The 18,310-nt window shown below is 39.0% G+C and overlaps 1 protein-coding gene across 1 annotated transcript in view; it reads left to right on the top strand.

Moving 5' to 3' along the window:
* The window catches only part of dip2a (disco-interacting protein 2 homolog A), a 91,854-nt gene that overhangs the window by 54,993 nt on the left and 18,551 nt on the right, over positions 1-18,310 (top strand). Inside the window, exons 3-18 of the mRNA XM_033986381.2 lie at positions 2,383-2,496; positions 3,398-3,517; positions 4,994-5,251; positions 5,759-5,890; positions 7,848-7,967; positions 10,246-10,443; positions 11,191-11,282; positions 11,774-11,884; positions 13,513-13,636; positions 14,356-14,465; positions 14,547-14,649; positions 15,524-15,588; positions 15,798-15,891; positions 16,563-16,682; positions 16,999-17,113; positions 17,665-17,804. Of these exons, the coding sequence (XP_033842272.1) occupies positions 2,383-2,496; positions 3,398-3,517; positions 4,994-5,251; positions 5,759-5,890; positions 7,848-7,967; positions 10,246-10,443; positions 11,191-11,282; positions 11,774-11,884; positions 13,513-13,636; positions 14,356-14,465; positions 14,547-14,649; positions 15,524-15,588; positions 15,798-15,891; positions 16,563-16,682; positions 16,999-17,113; positions 17,665-17,804 (2,016 nt within the window). The remainder of the gene's footprint in view (positions 1-2,382; positions 2,497-3,397; positions 3,518-4,993; positions 5,252-5,758; positions 5,891-7,847; positions 7,968-10,245; positions 10,444-11,190; positions 11,283-11,773; positions 11,885-13,512; positions 13,637-14,355; positions 14,466-14,546; positions 14,650-15,523; positions 15,589-15,797; positions 15,892-16,562; positions 16,683-16,998; positions 17,114-17,664; positions 17,805-18,310) is intronic.

Here is an 18,310-nt window from a genome sequence, read left to right as displayed (position 1 = left end):
ACTCAATGGTTGGATCTGTGCTGTTTTATAGTGAGCGAGTTTGGGGCTTTGAAGATGCTTCAGAATGTAATGCAGTCCAAAGCAGAGCTATGATGTAGTTCCTTGGAGTACGCAGGTTTACCACTAGGACGGCCATAGAGGGGGACGTGGGCTTGGGAGCACTGTGTGATCAAACGGGGCAGAAATCCTCAGACTTTGAAACTGCCTTGTGGGTTTACCAGAGGAAAGACTCACTCGAAAAGTTTTTCAACAGGACAGATCTGAGATATCCCTGGTCCAAAGAGGTCCTGGCGATCTTTGCAGCAATAAACACACAGCCCTTGTTTTTGAATAACCTGCGGCTTAAGATCACTAACCTCAGGCAAATATTACTTAACACCTGTAATGAGCAGTGGAAATTAGAAATGTCATGTTAAGGATAGATTCTTTACAGAGCTCTATGTTAAATAAAATTTAAAAAGCTCAAAGCAGGAGTGCTGTCCCTAGAGGTGGAGGTGGGCGCCTTAAAGGAGTCCCAGAGGTTATTTTCTGGGTGTGATTTGTATGTGGTGAAGGATGAATTTAATTTCATGTTTTACTGTCCACTGTATAATGATATAGCATATAAAGTGATTTAGGTCAGAGACAAAAAGACTTTACATGGCAAAAACACAAAAGCTGGTCAAAAAAGTCAAATTCTAAGGCTTGTGTTGTTTTGATTTAGTTTGTAGGAGTACATATTTGGATTTGTTTCAAGAAATTTCTGATGGTGTTCATATTTCTTTTTGTTTCAAACTGAATTGTTTGTCCATGGAGTAAGATTTGGACTTTAGGTGATTTGTGAATGTTGCAATGTAAGAAGAGCCTCATACATTTATATGGAGATGATGCCTTTCTGAATGCAAGTCCTCCCTCTGCTGATGAAGCGATTTTAAAACTGCAGCACAATTTAAATTAAATCCAAAATTCCCTTAAGAATTCAAATAAAACATAATTTGTTTCCTAAAAACATTTAAGTGTTGTACAAGCTCCAGTCTTCAATCTTCTACACTAAATGGCACATTGATTGAAAGAGTCACTGCCTATAAATATTTTGGTTTTAGCCTAACGAAAATGTATCTTTACATATCTTGAAATTATGTAACAGTTTATAGAAACAAATCTTGGATCCTATTGAATTACAGAAAAGAAACAGTTGTGATTGCTCAAGGGCAGTTTGAAGTGGACCGATCACACAGTTCCTTGTACCTCAGGACCCCGCCTGTCGTCCTCTCTCACTGTCATTAGTGCACAGGCACTTGAAATTGAACTTGTTTGTTCATGAAGTAAGATTAGATTGGTTTTACTTATTTAGGTGAATCATTTTTTACTCTTCCAACAAAATTAAAATGGTATTAGTCTATCCCAGTTATATTGTATATTTAATCCATTCTTATAGGAAAGGATGCATAATACAAAATACATAATATATGCATAATGCAAAAATGCTTAGATTAGTTAAATTAATTAACAATGCTTAGTTTTGGAACCAACTGCCTGAGACTATCACAAACAGCTGTTTCTCTATCATGGTTAGACATTAGAGTGGGTAAGGTTAGGAGTTCATTCAGAAACACATTCTCCAGTAGTAGAGTAATATTACATTTTTATATCTGACATTAAGCTAACATATTTTCCAATTTAATGGGATTTAAAATTCCACTTGGCAGATATTCTTTCCCTATTCCAAGGCCTGTTGAAACCAGTCAGAAAAGTGACAAACAAGCGATTAACTCTAAGATAGCCAATACTATTTACATAAAAAGTGGCATGCCATGTTTTGCTGAGTAGTAATGAGGAGGTTGTCCTCAGGGAGCTCCTTTGTCCCCAATCAACTTCACTCATACTCACTAACAAGAGGTTAGGTTCACACAGCTCATGAAATAAAAGCCAGAATTAAAGGACCTGTACCCACCTTTTCCCATACATAGTTTAATGTACAGATATATTGTATAAGCAGTTCTTAAGGTCAAAATATATCAGGTGTGTATTGTCTGCATCTAATTATAAAGTGTTTCATTGTTTAATAATCAGGAAGCATGCTAGTTGTTGTTAGCTTTATGTCACAGCAGAACTCAGCTCTGTCAAAAGTGCTTATAAACTCATCACAGTGAATAACTAGGATGCTCAGAATGAGGAATAACTGAACCACTGCAAACTGTTCAAAACGAGCTAGTTCAGTTTTTCATGTTTTTAAGACAGAGCTTTTAATTATCCTCCTCACAGACATAACTGGATGGAAAAAAGTCCTGCGGTCAAGCAATAATGGATTTCAACATCCTTTCAATTATTCATGGATTAATTAATACATTCTATGTATTCATTCACTCATTCATTCTTTGCCTTTTCGCTGTCTCTTTTCAGGAGTAGACCCCTCTCTGCAGATCGACACCAGGGCTCAGGGGTCATCACAGCTCCTGTCTGTCAAACACCACAAGAGCCACACCCCCAACACCAGGGATGAGCGCTTCAGATCAGGTAGGCATGCTGGAGAGCTACATTTAAAGGAACTGTATGTAAGAGTTTCAATGCTGAAATCCAGTTAGTTAAAACCTAATTTGGCTTGTGTCAGATTGATATGTGTAGCACTCTGAATTGAGTTCTACACATCAGTCTGGGATGGCTCTCGCTGAAAGCGATCGGAAAATATGGACCACCATGACTATTATATGAATCTGATGGGTCAAAGCGTCACAAAAGCAGAACAAGCTGAAAAATCTAACTCTAAATCCAGTTGAGGGAAAAGCACAGCCATCTTCCCTGTCCACAAATGCACAAAGTAGTCAAAGAAGTATGTCTGTTCACTTGGACACTTTGCCTGTGCTTCTGCACAAACCTCAGTGCTGCTTTGTGATTGGTCCACCCGATTAAACTTATGGGAGTCCTTATGGAGATTCTCGTGAGTTTGTGAACTCACAAATATGGCATATTTGCAGCATGGCTGTGGAGCCTATAATTCTTCATGCACACAGAAAATCCACAAATGTCATACTCATTGTTTTTTTGAGGATTGCATCTTCAAATTTGCCATATTAATCTTGTAAAGTCCTTTTAACTGACAACAATAACTTCTTCAATAACAATAACATCTTTATGATTGGATAATGCTACTACTTCCTGAGTATTCAGTTTTCTCTGCTGACACAGAAATCATTTAACTTTGTGCTAGTTTTTATTTCATGTGAATAGGCCCAATAATTGCAGAGATATTAACCATAAACCAGGTCAAAACAACTGCATTTTGACAGTAAAAATATATTCCTCTACAGAATTCTGAATTTTAAACTATGGATTGTTTAAAATGTTGTGATGACAAAAGAATCCAACCTTTTGAGATGCAATCATACATTTTATACTTTTGTATGATTTTTATCTTCAGACTTGCACACAGAAGCCGTCCAAGCTGCTCTGGCCAAGTACAAAGAGAGGAAGATGCCCATGCCCTCCAAGAGACGCTCGGTGCTAGTGCAGTCATCAGTTGAGGCCTGTACTCCTCCAGGTGAGACACGATCTGTAAAATCATGGAAGAGTGGGCGGTTCTGTGAAATCACGCAAGAGTCTGCGGTTCTGTAGATTCTCGGTAAGGTAGTGTGGTCTGCCAGAGAAATGGACAGATTTATGAATGCGTTCTTTGTCCACCGACCTTTGTTCTCAGACCCACTCGTGTTTCGTAATCTGATTGAACAAAGTCTAGAGATCTTGACCTTTACAAACTGCTATAATAGTTTTTACCTATCCCATAGCTTGGAGTTATATATATTTTTTAAATATATAGATAATAATCGTTAAATTCTACCGTTAAATTAACATTGTACATACACAGTTATTTGTTACCTGTGTAATGTTTCTGGTAGCGGATATACTTACTACTTTATTGCTACTGAAAAATTTCAAAGGAAAAAACTACATGTGCACCTTTATCGTTACAAGGTAATTCTGAGCCACACTACAAAAACCCATTGAATTTATATTGAATTATTCAAAAAATCTAAGCAAGTGTCAGTGACACTAAGACAGTAGGAAATGGCACGATCCGCCCTGTTGTGTACTCAGACGCTACTAGATCTATGTTACTCCTCTTGTGTCTGACTGTTTTTTACTTTGTAGTTGGTTGCATTGGCAGAGACCAGAGGGGAAGACTAAACAGAATAGAGAATGCACTGCCCCTGACTGAGCTGCAGAGAGTGAAATTTGAGCTTGTTAGAATCAAACCTCCTGTAGACATCTCCACCTCAGGCTGTCTGCTTCTCCACACTCTCACACAGGGCAGATAATGACTAGCGCTCCAGCGACAATCAATATTTTCAATCTTAGTCATATTTTGATAATTGTTATCGTAGTAGGGGTGTTACCAAAGCTGCACTATGTAACTTCATGGGGATGTTATTGATTTTTCTGACAAGCGGGTGACACCACCACACCAAGTTACAGTTCAAATCTGTGGAGAGGTGAGCCTGCTCACAGTATGAATGCATTCATTTCAAGGTATTTTTTCAGCAATAAAAACGGCTTTAATTGAATAAATGCAAGTTTAATTCCATACTGTGGAACATTCCAGGCAAAACATCTCCACAGAGATCACATCGGATCAAGATGATGACAGACCCTCCACTAGAAATGTGCCTTTAGAGCACCTTTAAATCAATTTGCCAAAAATGTATAAACAGTTTTATTCCCTTACCAGTACAATACCAATACTTTATGGAGATGATCAGGGACAACATCAAAAACCTGTCTGAAGAGGTTTTAGAAGTCATCCATATATGTTTGAGTAATTTAGCGATCTCTCCCAAGCCCTATTTGAACCCTCCTTATGTTTACCTGTAAAATTACATCCAATGCTCAGCCCACAAGCCTTTGTCATCCAAACTGTGATTTGGTTCCATTGTGATATATTGTGATATAATTCTTGTTATCAAAACCATCTGAACCTTACCCAGCTCTAGAGTAACTGTCTTTTTATCTGACTCTCCAGACACCTCCTCTGCCTCTGAAGACGAGGGCTCTCTGCGTCGCCATGGCCGTCTCACCTCCACCCCGTACCAGGTGCTCTCTCACCCCCACCCCACCGTCGAACACTGGTTCAACCGTGTCATCCAGGGCTCCTCCACGTCCTCGTCAGCCTCCTCCACCTCCTCTCACCCCGGGGGCAGGTCCAGCGCCCCCCACAGTGCGCTCAACGCCAACGCCACAGCTGCAGCACTGGCCGACCTCATGGCTCACACGCACATAGGTTAGTTTTACAGTGTACTCCATTGATGCTGATTCAATCCATGTTTATGTAAGTAACAGGAGGAGTTCTGGAGGTTTCCTGACTTAAAGATTTAACTAATTTGTGCAAATGTCAAGAAGTGATTCATGGACTAAACTGGGATTAAACCAGGAATAACCTCAACTAAACCAGGACTATACAAAAATTCCATTCAGAATACTGAGGCACATTATTCAGACAGTTTTAACGTTCATCTAAGTGAATGTTTTGCCATATTTTTATTCATCAGATAGTAATTATTGTGTTAATTAGACTAGTTTGAACCATTGTTTACAATATACTTGCTAGGCAATTATGGAATTACCTCTACATATGTCACATCTGCTAACCATTGTCCACACCCTGTCAAAATACTTGCACTAAAGCATTTGTTTGTATAGGGCTAAGCTACCACATATGTTATTTCTGAGACATTGTCGCCTTTTAAATTTTTACCATAAGTGTACCTCCTGTGTGCCTTCTCCTCAGATCCTCCCTCCGCCCCCCCTGACGTCACAGGCCTGTCCGAGCGCCCCGCCCACCACACTGAGCGGGCCCAGGTGCTGTCTGTGCGAGGCGTCTCCCGAGGCAACAACCACGTCGTCATGGAGACCGCTGATGGTGAGGCAAAAGAACTGTATTTCCTGGACTTTTTATACATTAATTGCCTATACTACAATTTATGTAATAAATTTTTAGCTTTTTTCAAAGTGTAAATGGGGTTCTTGCGGCCTCTGCTGGCTTTTTGTATACTTTTTGCTTCTCATAAGTTAATGGCAATATCTTTGATTTTGGTTGGGATCCAAATAGGAAAATAACAGTCTGCTCACATTGGCACTGTGCCGGACTGACCCCTTTGTTTCTATGGTAACAGAGGTTCTATTTTCCACAGAATAAAAATACACCAAACTGTGATGACTTCAGTGACACTAATGAGCAAAACAGCAGGCCTTCTGCCCAAAAACACATAACTCACAGCTATGAATGAATGCAGAGTGAATACACAACTCACTCATGCATTTCAACGAGAGAAGATACAGCAGTAATGTTGTACTGCTATAGGGCTTTTTAATCAATCAATCAAAATCACTTTATTTGTCCCCAAAGGCCAATTTAAGCACATTAAGCAGTAAAATACAATAATAATAGAAAGGCTCGAACAAAAGTCTCAGTGCAGGTCATTAGGAAGGGTCATCAGACCCAGTGCCAAGGTAGTTGTAGAGAGTAGCAGTCCTCAGGACTACAACAGGAAAGCCTCTCCTGAGCCTGACTCTCACTCCACTCTGTTGTTTTGGTCGGTAATGACATGGGCCATTCCCTCTGTTTCCTCAAAAACATCTTATGCCATATTTGGTGTAAAAAACTTGTTTCATTGTTGTAAAAAAGTCTGTAGCATTTGGCTAGCATAGCTGTCTCCAAGCAGGGTCAGCGTGGATACAGGAAAACAAACTGCTCAAATCACACAATCCAATAGTCTTTAACTTCTGTCTTTTAAAGTGCACAAGCTTGACTCCTTAGTTGGTCCAAATCCCCAAATATTATGTTTAAAATGTAACAAAAAGTTTAAAAACTGCTCAGTGTGCCAGCCAGTCAACTGCAAGAGCAGCCAACCAGGACCCCCACACCCAGTGCCCAAATCCCCCAGCTAGGTTCTGCAGATCTTGGCCCAGATGTGGTGAAGGGGTCTCACTGCTCTGCTGAACCCACACCCGAACAACTCTTTTCTTGAAGCTTCTCTGAGAATTCAATATTTCCACTGCAAAAGTAATGTCTATATCAGCTCCATTCACTTTAAAAAAGAATAATTTGTATAGATTTGGGTTGATTTATTTATTTATCTTACACATTAGTACAATGACACCACTCAGCTGTTCATGTATAATTTTAACAAATCTAGATATAACACAAATATATTTGTTTCACTTTTTCACTCCAGTGGTTTTGGGGGAATCGGACCACCAAACCTGTGGTCGTGGACTGCTACACCATTCACCCTCCTCTCCCTCTCCCGTCACACTTGAGGACTGAATAATTAAACAAAATTAAAGTGACATATTTTTTAATAGTTGTTATTTAGTGGAAGGAATTGCTATTACTTTGCTCAAAATATTCCACAGTATGGCGTTATACTCACTTATTTTATCGGTGTTTTTATCGCTCGTAAATTCTTCTAAAAACATGTATTCTTACTGTTGAGCGGGGTTGCGAATCCACAGCTCTGACCTGCTAGTCTCCATGGAGATGGGCACGTTTAATGCCATACTGTAGAGCATTCCAGGCAAAAACAAACGAACATCTTGATGGAAACAAGTATGTGGCAAACCCTACACCAGAAAAGTTATGTAGTACAGTATAACCTTAAAAGTACTATTGTTCTTTTTAACTATACAACCCACCTCTGGCAATTAAAATCATAAAAATTAAACTACCATTATATATTCCTCCATAATTATTCAGCCCTCCCTCACTCCTCACTTCTCTCCTCCTCCGCTCTTCAGTTACTCCCTCTCTCCTGGTGCGGCTCCATATTTCTGTTAGTGCCATGTTGTCCCTCATCCCCTCCGCTCTTATTGTGTAGGAGTTCCAGTCCACAGCCGTGTCTCCTCCAAAATCCAGCAGCTTCTCAACACGCTGAAGAGACCCAAGCGCCCGCCCTTACCTGACTTCTTTGTTGATGATTTTGAAGATCTGTTGGATGGTAAGATGAAAAAGCTAGGATTGTAACTAGATGCGAAACACAGTCCAACCCGGCCTAATGTGGTGGGAAAATGTGTACATGTATAACAATTAAAATGCATAAAAATAAGGTCTTAAAGGGACTGTAACCGATTTATTTTCATGTGATAAAGTTTCAAAAAAGCCCCATTTCCTGAAAACAGATCTTGGTATCAAAATGAGACCACTGTGAGCTGTCTGCATCTAATTATAAAGCATGGTCCAACTGAACATGGAAGTAAGACTGATGCGCTGTTAGCATGCTAGTTGTTGTTAGCATTACCATGATGGCAAAACTCAACTCTGGTCTTTGAAAGTTGTGAAAAGCTCTTATAAACTCATCGTGGTGAATAATTAGGATGTTCTGAATGCATAAGGTAAGTGAGGAATAACTCTCGACTACTGCGAACTGTTTACAATGAACTAGTTTGGTTACATGTTTAGGACAGTAAAAATAATATCCAGCACATTTCTTAATATGCTTAATGCTTTTCTCAACATTATATGCTCTATGTGGCTTTCTTTTTCTGTTCTAGGCTCTTTCTAAGGCTATATCTTTCTCAAGCCAAGATCCTGGCTCAGATTTGTAGTTGGGTCCCTTGTGTTCACCCACTTACCTTTTATAATTTTGCCAATCAGTAGCCTGCTGGTTGATGGGTGGATTATTGTGATATTTTAATTTTTTTGACTTAATAATTTCATTTATAATAAAAAACATAATTAAAAAAAATATATAAACATGTTTTATTTAGAAACTTTACAGAAACATAAAAAAGACAAAATAAAGACACGTTTTTGAAAATAATGAATAAGATCAGTTTACCTTAACATATTATTTAAAAAAAATAAAAAATAGTACATTTTTGTCAGATGGAGAACCTGACTTGTTTTTCATGGGATCTTTTATAATAAACAAGCAGCTTCAATTGAGTGAAAGCAAGATAGATAGGTTTAATGCCATACTGTGGAACATTCCAGCCAAAGAAATAATATTTTCATTACAAAAGTTACTTAGTGCACCACCATTAAAACACAGCTCCAGGATTTTTTTATAAATCACATTATAAATAAAAAAGTCAGTTTAGCATAATGGTGAACTTTTATCAAAGCCTTAAATGTCAAATAAAGGAGGTCCGTCCATTTTGAGTCTCAGTGGTTGGTGAGGTGATGGTGCCAGGTCCATGCAGTGGTCAGGGGGAGTGTTCCGGAAACAGAAGGTCCTACCCTGTCCAAACCTGTCCTCCTGTCCAGCGCTCCACATGGATCTGGGCAGGAGGACCCGACCAGAGGAGGGGCACAGCGGGGAGGTGAGAGTGCGAGCTCGACCTGCTGGACCGCTGAGCCAGAACAAAACCAGGACACATACAAAAGAATCATGTACCAAAGACTGAGAACAACAAGCCTTCAATGTCAAACAAGGAGTGTATGATTAGGAAAAATATAGAAGCCAAAATTATGTTGCCCTTTTCCATTTCGCTAGGGCTGGGTGATATTGGAAATAAAAAAGTAAATAAATAAATAAAATGATCAAACCAATAAATATGTCAAATGTATTGCATTAACAAGTTTCCTTTTGCTAAACACGCAACAAAAATGTTGCACTGTCACAAAATGTTTGCTCCTCTGTGTTTAAAAGCCTGCAACAAACAAAGTTAGCAGCTACTTTTCTTAGTCTTAATTAATGCCTCTGTAATATGATTATTCTGATATGGAACATTTGTAGCACGCTTGGACAATGAGTTAAACACATTTTAAAACAGAACTAGTTCATTTTAAACCTTTTGCACTGGTCCAAAGTTATTCTTCACTTTTCTAAAGTATTACGAGTATCTTAATTATATACCACAATGAGGTTTTAAATACTTTTCACAATTTGCAGGCTAGAGCGGAGTTTGGATGTCACATCACTGCTAATAACAGCTAGCATGCTCACAGAGCACCAGTATTACTTGCTGTTTTGCGGATGATATAAGCACTTTATAATTAGATGCAGACAGCACATTGCTACTTTTACAATATATCTGTATTGGGTCAAAACAATATTTACTTCATTACATGAAAATATATGTGTACAACTTCTTCAATACAATTTATTTTCGGTGACTAACCCAGTTATAAATATTGATGTCATTCTCATCCACATATCATTTCATACCCCAGAGTTAACCTCTTTTTTTACAGCGTCAAGTCCAACATACTGGGACCCTCGTCAACGTTTTACCTTATAAGGAATATTGCTAACTGTGCATGTCTCCCTACAGTCCAACAGGCTGACCCGGACCAGCCCAGGCCAGAGGGACAGCAGACGAGCCCGCTGGAGGGGGAGGCTCTGGGGGTTGGCAGCAGCTGGCCTCCCTCCCTGACTGCGGCTCTGCAGAGATGGGGCACCACGCAGCCCAAAGCCCCCTGTGTGACCTCCCTGGACACCGCGGGCAAGCCGGTCTACACGCTCACCTATGGTACATGATAACAAATTTGAGCTCAGTTTTAGTTTTTTTGCATGGTGATTTTTGCACATGGTCTGATATGAGACTCTTGGATTAAAAAGAACAAAATTTATTATGTTATTTAAAATGTAGCTAAACACATTTTTTTTGCTACTAAACTGTGTAAATGGTGATTGAATAACACTGTCTACTGTTGCTAGTCCTTTGTTGGCCATTTTAGTGCAAAATAGGTAAATTTGCAGCTTTCTGATCAAACATATCCGTGTCCTCGATTGGCCACTGCCAGTTTCGGCTACTTGGTGACATCACGCTCTGCAGGGGCAGAGTTGAGTGTAGATACCTGTTAATCCGATCACACAGTTCCCATATGTCCAGACCCCACCCCTTCTCCCTCCACACTCTCCCTTTTAGTCCACCAGGTACTTCCCAGTTCAGCAGCTCTATTTGAAATGCTTGGATATGGTCCTCACTCACCCCTTAAATTTATTTAGATTTAGTTTTCATTGGTCAACAAAATATATTTTGATAATTAACACTAGTCATAATTTTAGTTCTAGGGCTATTAGTTTATATTTAGTTTTTGTTTAGTTTTCTTTTTTCTTATATGTGTTGCTGCTTGGACCACTCGACTACCTGGCAGCATAGTTTTTGTTTAGTTTTCATTTGAACAAATATGAACATGACAAAAACCGCTGAAATCATCTTGTCAACAAAATCATCATTGATGTAGGCTGTATGTAACTTGCGTTGGTTGTACAGGTAAACTGTGGACCCGCAGTCAGAAGTTGGCCTACACACTACTGAATAAACTCAGCTCTAGGAATGAGCCCCTGCTGATGCCTGGAGACCGGGTAAGGAAGCTCCACAACTGATAGCTTTTCAACTGGCCCCTTACTGAACTAACCCTCTTACTTCCCATTTTAATGTCTCCTTTAGCAATGGTAACTATGTAAATGCTAGTAAATGTTATACTGTATACAGTACAGGCAGATGCTCAGTAGTGGCATAACTATATCCAAATCTCATGTTATGACAAAATATTTACCTCACTGCAAATGATGTATTGTTGGGAGGCTAACCATATTTTTTTTTTCTCAAAAATGTTTTACTTGTTTAGCAATTTCTTTTTAATGAAATTTCATCATAATTTCTTCCTTAGACTATAGTACAAGCCAAACTTAATTTAATGTTTTTTTAAGACTAGAAGTGATTCATTTTAACGGTATAGTTTCCTCATGTGTGTATGAAAATACAAGGGACAAAAGAATATAATTATTATACATGTTTTTAAGTTGAGCTGATTTTTTAAGTCTCTCTAAACCTGACTGTGTCTTGTCTGCAGGTGGCGCTGGTGTTCCCTAACAGTGACCCGGTCATGTTCATGGTGGCCTTCTATGGCTGCCTCCTCGCAGAGCTCATCCCTGTGCCCATCGAAGTACCACTCACCAAAAAGGTAAATTTATCCCTGTCCCCATCCAGGTGCCCATCACCAAAAACGTAAACCCACCCCTGTGCAAATCCAGATGCTCCTCAACCAAAAGGTGAATCCTACCTGGAATTACAGAAATCTAAAGGGAGCAGCAGCCTGAGTTTTAGGGTGGGGTCTCCTACATTGGCCATATTATCTAGAGACATTGGGTTCTAACGCCATTACTCTATCACACTAAAGTTTTCAATGGGGACATTATATCATTGTGTAAATCAACTTTTAGTTGAAGTAAGGCTGGTGCACTGTTAGCATGCTATTTGGTGTTAGCACTACTATGATGGCCGATCTCCACTCCGGCCTGTGAAGGTTTGAAACCCTCTTTGTTTGTAATATATTAGAAAAGTAAGGAATAAGTTGCTAGCCGCCAACTTTTTTGTTTTTCATGCTTTTAAAATGGTAAAAATCAGATACAGTGCCTTTAAACAACAGTAGTTTTCAGTCTAGGCCAAACGACTTATCCAGCTTTGCCAGAGTTTCTACCAGTTTTTTTAATGGATTTTTATAGAAATAAAACGAGTGTAGCACAGAAGACCTCATACCGGTTGTTATTGACATGGTCTCATTTATTCAGCGCGTTGTGTTTTTCCCTGTGTGCCCGGCTCAGCTCTCCTCAGCAGGCATTCTCAGCTTGTGTCTGCCCGTAGCTCATTTGTGTGGCACACTTTTCTCTCCTCTGCTCGTCTCTGGACAGGCTGATGCTACAGCGCTGTCTCTGCTACTGCTTTGATCCGCTGCACTAGCAAATGTCAGCAGAACAAACAGAATGCATTTACACACACCCTTTGCACGTTATAGCTCTGCTTCTACATATGTTCTTAAGAGACAAATTTCATATACCTTTTTTCAGTCTCATTTGCATGTTTTATTATGCTTGGTGGGGTTGTTTCTCAAATGTGTACTCTATGACTTTTATGGTAGGGGACTTGCGTGTCTGTATGGAAAAGTTATGGCTTTGCCATGAAATGTTCCACAGTATTGCATTAAACATGTATATGCCCAGAGATGAGCATGTGGCACCACCAAAGCATTTTTTTAGCAATAAAAGTAGCTGTAATTGAATACATCTCCTCGGAGATAAGCAGGTGATTTATCTTCCACTAGGACAGTTTTAACTCTCTGCATCGGCAATTAAAACCAAGAAGCAATTAGTACAATCAGAATCAACTTTATTGTCCCAGAGGGAAATATGTCTTGGGCTGGAGTAGAAATATTAATTAATAATAATAATTATTAACATATTTATATTACAGACAATGTACAAAACAAGAGATAAACAAACAATAGTAGTATTTAATAAATAAAATACAAATCCAGGGGAAAACTAAAACTTCAATTACTGCAGTGCAATGGCTGCAAATACAGCACTATAGGCATAAGGACAGACTCATAATAGTGGCACAACTCTTGTTCTTTTAACCACTACTGCTATTTTGGTTTCTTCAACAGCTTTAATGACAGTATAAATGAGTATTTCAACATACTGAGTTTGTATATAGCTGCTCTATTGCACCGCCCAGACAACAGAATGTGTGAAGGATCACTAATGATTCTATGGGCTAATCATGTTGTTGCTCTACTCCTTGTGTCCCCAGGATGCGGGCAGCCAGCAGATGGGCTTCTTGCTGGGCAGCTGTGGAGTGAGTCTGGCCCTGACTACAGACGCCTGTCAGAAGGGCCTGCCCAAAGCCCAGACAGGAGAGGTGGCCACCTTTAAAGGTACAATATCACAACGTTTGGGCCAAGAGGCACTTTTAGCTGGTTTTAACTAGGGATGCTCAAAATGTGACGCAATGTACAGAGCTATGACACTTTACTAGAAAGATAAACTAGAAATAACTGTATAGCTAGTTATTGTGTAGTGGTATACAAGGATAACATCTGGCAACCTTTTTTGTTGTGACCGTAAATGTTAAAATAAAAAATCTAATTTGATTTTCATTTTATTTTACGTTTTATAAATGTAACCTACATTTTTATTTGAAATACAGCAGCACAGTTTTGTGAGGAACAAGCAGTACAGCAGTTTGACAATATACATTATGTGTATAAAAAACGCTTATAGATTTAATGTCAAAACCTTTTACAATATTTATGTTATTTTGATAGAACTCAGCTTGCAGTTTTAGAAAACATAGATTAAATATCTATTTCTTTTCATATATTGCTTATTACCAGTTTTAAATTAATTTTATTTTTTACAGTTTATCAGAGTTTTACTGGTATATGTCTGACACTAGACTAAAAGTTTATGGATTTAATCGGCTAACTTGGCGTGACATTTTCATGAACTAAAAACAAGACTAAGAAAAGCAATAATTATTTGACTACATCTCGACTAACACCAGAAATAATTTTTAGAAAAAGACAACAAGTGAATTGAACTGTATTGACAAAATGAACACCACTTGTGGCGTCTTTTCTGTATGTTGTTGCAGGCTGGCCACGGCTCCTCTGGTTTGTGACTGATGGGAAACATGTGGTGAAGCCTCCCAAAGACTGGCACCCACCCATCCGAGAGGCCAACAACGACATCGCATACATCGAGGTAAGTCTCTGATCCAGGATCAGACCTGGTACTCTCACTGTACAGTTAAAACTGCGATACCTGTTGTGTTCTCATGTCCAGTACAAGACCAGTAAAGAGGGCAGCACCATGGGCGTCAGCGTGTCCCAGGCGGCCATGTTGGCTCACTGTCGGTCGCTCACACAGGCCTGCAGCTACACAGAAGGTCAGACACTGTTACACCATTCAATAAAAAAAAAAAACTTTACCATGTCTATTGTATTATTATTATTATCTTTAAAATCGGTGTATATTTTCATCATCACATATTATTTTAATTTCCATAATCTAAACATTGACAGTAAATCTGAAGCAGTAAAGCATCTCTATTAATACCTTTTTATTGAGTAATCTATTTCTGTGAAGACAAGCAGAAGACGAATCCTCCCCCAGAAAAGTTGCATAGTGCAAAGTTATGATGCTGTCAGTCCTGTCTACTTCAGAACTATTTTGGCGAATAAAATTAATAAAATAGTAAAACAAATAAATAATAATACAATATTTAGATGTAGCATGTTCTTTTGCAGTGTCCTAATTAGTCTTTCCAGGTGCACTCTGTAGCCTTTCTGGTGGGGGAGTCTCCACTCGCTTGTCTCCATGGACATGTTATTGCTTTGCCTGAAATGTTCCATGGTACAACATTTATTCATCTATATAGCATTTATATTCATTACAGATGTTTTTATTGCTCTGAAAAATAATTATTACTTTGAGTGTGATTATCGATCTGACCTGTAATTAGGCCTGGTGGAATTACCTGCTTGTCTCCAAGATAGGCAACTTTAATACTATACCGTAGAGCATTCACGGCAAAAATCTCTGTGGAAATAAGAAATGGAGGAGCCTTCCCCAGGATAGCTACATAGGCCACTTTTATCACCAGCTTTTTCCTCCAGAGTCACCTCCAAACTCACAGTGGACTTCACACCATGACTACCCTCTTCACTAATTCTTACTGTCCATCAGGATTACAGTAAAAGTCTATGAACAGAATACACACACTCTGGTGCCCTTGTCAAATTGTGGCTCTGCTTTTCCAGGCGAGACCATCACCAACGTCCTCGATTTCAAACGAGAGGCCGGATTATGGCACGGCGTCATGACGGTGAGTAGCAGTACGGCTAATTCTAAGTTATTGCTAATCACAAGCTTATGGAAGGAGCAAAGGGCACGCAGCTGTAAGAGCTAATTCACAAGTTTATGTAAAGTATTAGCCACGTTTGACATAATAACATAATAATATGTCATCATTATTATTATTAATAATAATATTATTGCTAAAAAGTTGAACTGAAGACGTGTTGTGTTTTACAGAGTGTATGGAAGCGGCTCCATGTGGTCAGTATCCCCTACTCCCTGATGAAGGTCAACCCTCTGTCCTGGATCCAGAAGGTCCATGCCTTCAAAGGTACCACCACACGCACACATGTTCAGTGTGGGGAAAGAAAACATTTATTTAGTTATAGAATATTGAATAGAATACTGCTTTAAAAGGTATTTTTTAATGTATTCACATGTTACATGGTCCAATCAGAGTACTGTGTTCTGAATATTTACAATATTTTATATTATATAATAGTGTAAAAAACTAGAAATAGGATTAAAGCTTCTTTGTTTGTTGCACCATTTGTAATGGTACATTTATTTATCACTAGGGAATAAAAAAATCATACATCTACCCACCCGCTGTGTTTTTGATTTTTCTTTGTGCGGTTTGAAGCCTAAATTGATGAAGTACTGCCATGTAGTCCTTTAATTTTTAGAAAAGTAACTATATCTGAATACCACCAAAATAAAGAGTATTCTGTACGGAAGTAGTATTTTGAATATGTTTTTTTTGGGTCATGTTTTTAGTTACTGTTCCCTACAGTGAGCTTGCCCATACACACTTGCCTATGCTGCCATGGCCTTCAATAGAGCCCAAAATGAAGGACAAAATTACTAAAGGACAAAATGGCAGTAGAATAGATGGTATGAAAAATATGCAAGACAATTAACTATTCCAAAAATAGACCTTAACAACAGTTTAATTACATACTGCCTTGTGTAATTTGTACTTTTCTCCTCTGTGTTGTCCAGCGGGTGTAGCGGTGGTGAAGTCCCGGGACATGCACTGGTCTCTGCTGGCCCAAAGGGAGCAGAGGGACCTGAGCCTGAGCTGTCTGCGCATGCTCATCGTGACAGACGGAGCCAACCCCTGTGAGTCTGTGCTGTATTATATTATAATATTATATTACTGTAGTGCATAATAGTGCTGGTTCAGTTCTAGTTCATACCTGGTTTAGTGCTACTTTAAGTCTTGTTTAGTCCTGGTTTAGTCTTGTTTTAGCTATTCCTGGTTGAGTTCTAGTTGAGTTAGTTTAGTTTTAGTTTAGTCCTAATTTAGTTTTGTCCTAGTTTAGTCCTAGTTTAGTCTTAGTTTAGTTGTAGTTTGGTCCTAGTTTAGTCCTGGCTCAGTCCTCATTTAGTCATTAGTTGTAGAGCTGGTCATTAAACACACATTCCTCCTCCACAGGGTCCATATCCTCATGTGATGCCTTCGTAAACGTCTTCCAGAACCGGGGGCTGAGGCCGGAGGTGATCTGCCCCTGTGCTTGCTCTTCTGAGGCCCTCACTGTCGCCATCCGCAGGTCAAACACAACAGCTGCAGCACATCACTGTTTGTCCCATAATTACAGTTACAAAAATAGAATAAAACAAAAAAAAAGTATATATAGTCCCATTGAAGTGCTGGTTTTGTCCTAGTTTTGTCCTAGTTTAGTCCTACTTTAGTCCGGGTTTTGTTTTAGTTTAGTTCTAGTTAAATTCTAATTTAGTTCTGGTTTAGTCCTACTTTAGTTTTAGTTTAGTCTTAGTTTAATCCTAATCTAATTAGTTTAGTCCTGAATGAATAATTATAAATCTCAAAAATTGTTGTAGAGTTGTATTTCACGTTTTTTTAAATGTCTCTTAACCTCAAAATGATAAGCTCTCAACAATCCCACTCACCAAAATGACTTCTAAAAAAAAAGTTTGCTGGAGGATTATCAGTTTCAGCTTTTATTAGGCACTAACTAATTTATTTTAAAATCTGAAATAATACAAACCATAAAGTTATTTAGTTGTCTATTTATTTGTATTTATTTGCATTTATCCACTCCACCTGCTGTGTATAACAGTTTGTGCCCTGTGCCTGCTGCAGACCTCCAGAGCCCGGTGTCCCTCCCCCAGGGAAGGCTGTCCTGTCCATGTCCAGTCTGAGCTATGGAGTGATCCGTGTGGACACAGAGGAGAAGCTGTCTGTCCTCACTGTGCAGGACGTGGGACAAGTGCTGCCCGGAGGTAAGCATCAAAGACTCAGCCAACCCCTGTGAGTCTGTGAAGTCCTGGTTTAGTCCTGGTTTAGTCCTGGTTTAGTCCTGATTTAGCCCTGGTTTAGCCCTGGTTTAGTCCTGGTTTAGTCCTGGTTTAGTCCTGTTTCAGTCCTGTTTCAGTCCTGTTTCAGTCCAAGTTTAGTCCCCGTTGTTTAGTCCTAGTGTAGTGCCGGTTCAGTCTTAGATCATACCTGATTTACTCCTGTTTTTACTGTAGCTTCAGTCCTAGTTTATACCTTTATAAGTCCTGGTACAGTCCTACTTAAAACACGTTTTAGTCCTAAGTCTTATTTTAGTCACTTTCTAACCCGAAGACCCAAATTATGAATGAATATATAGTACTAGTATTGTGTGGCGCATGCAGCTTTTTAATTAGAAAGTCCTTTTGCAGTTAATTTTATAGTAACATTTCATAGATTTACAAGGGAAATGACTTGGACACTGTAGTTCATTAATACAATGGTAAAAGGCAGA

This window comes from Periophthalmus magnuspinnatus, chromosome 21, assembly GCF_009829125.3.
Source record: "Periophthalmus magnuspinnatus isolate fPerMag1 chromosome 21, fPerMag1.2.pri, whole genome shotgun sequence".
NCBI lineage: Eukaryota > Metazoa > Chordata > Actinopteri > Gobiiformes > Gobiidae > Periophthalmus > Periophthalmus magnuspinnatus.
Note: the sequence above shows the minus strand (reverse complement) of the source record. Positions and strands in the feature narration are given on the sequence as shown.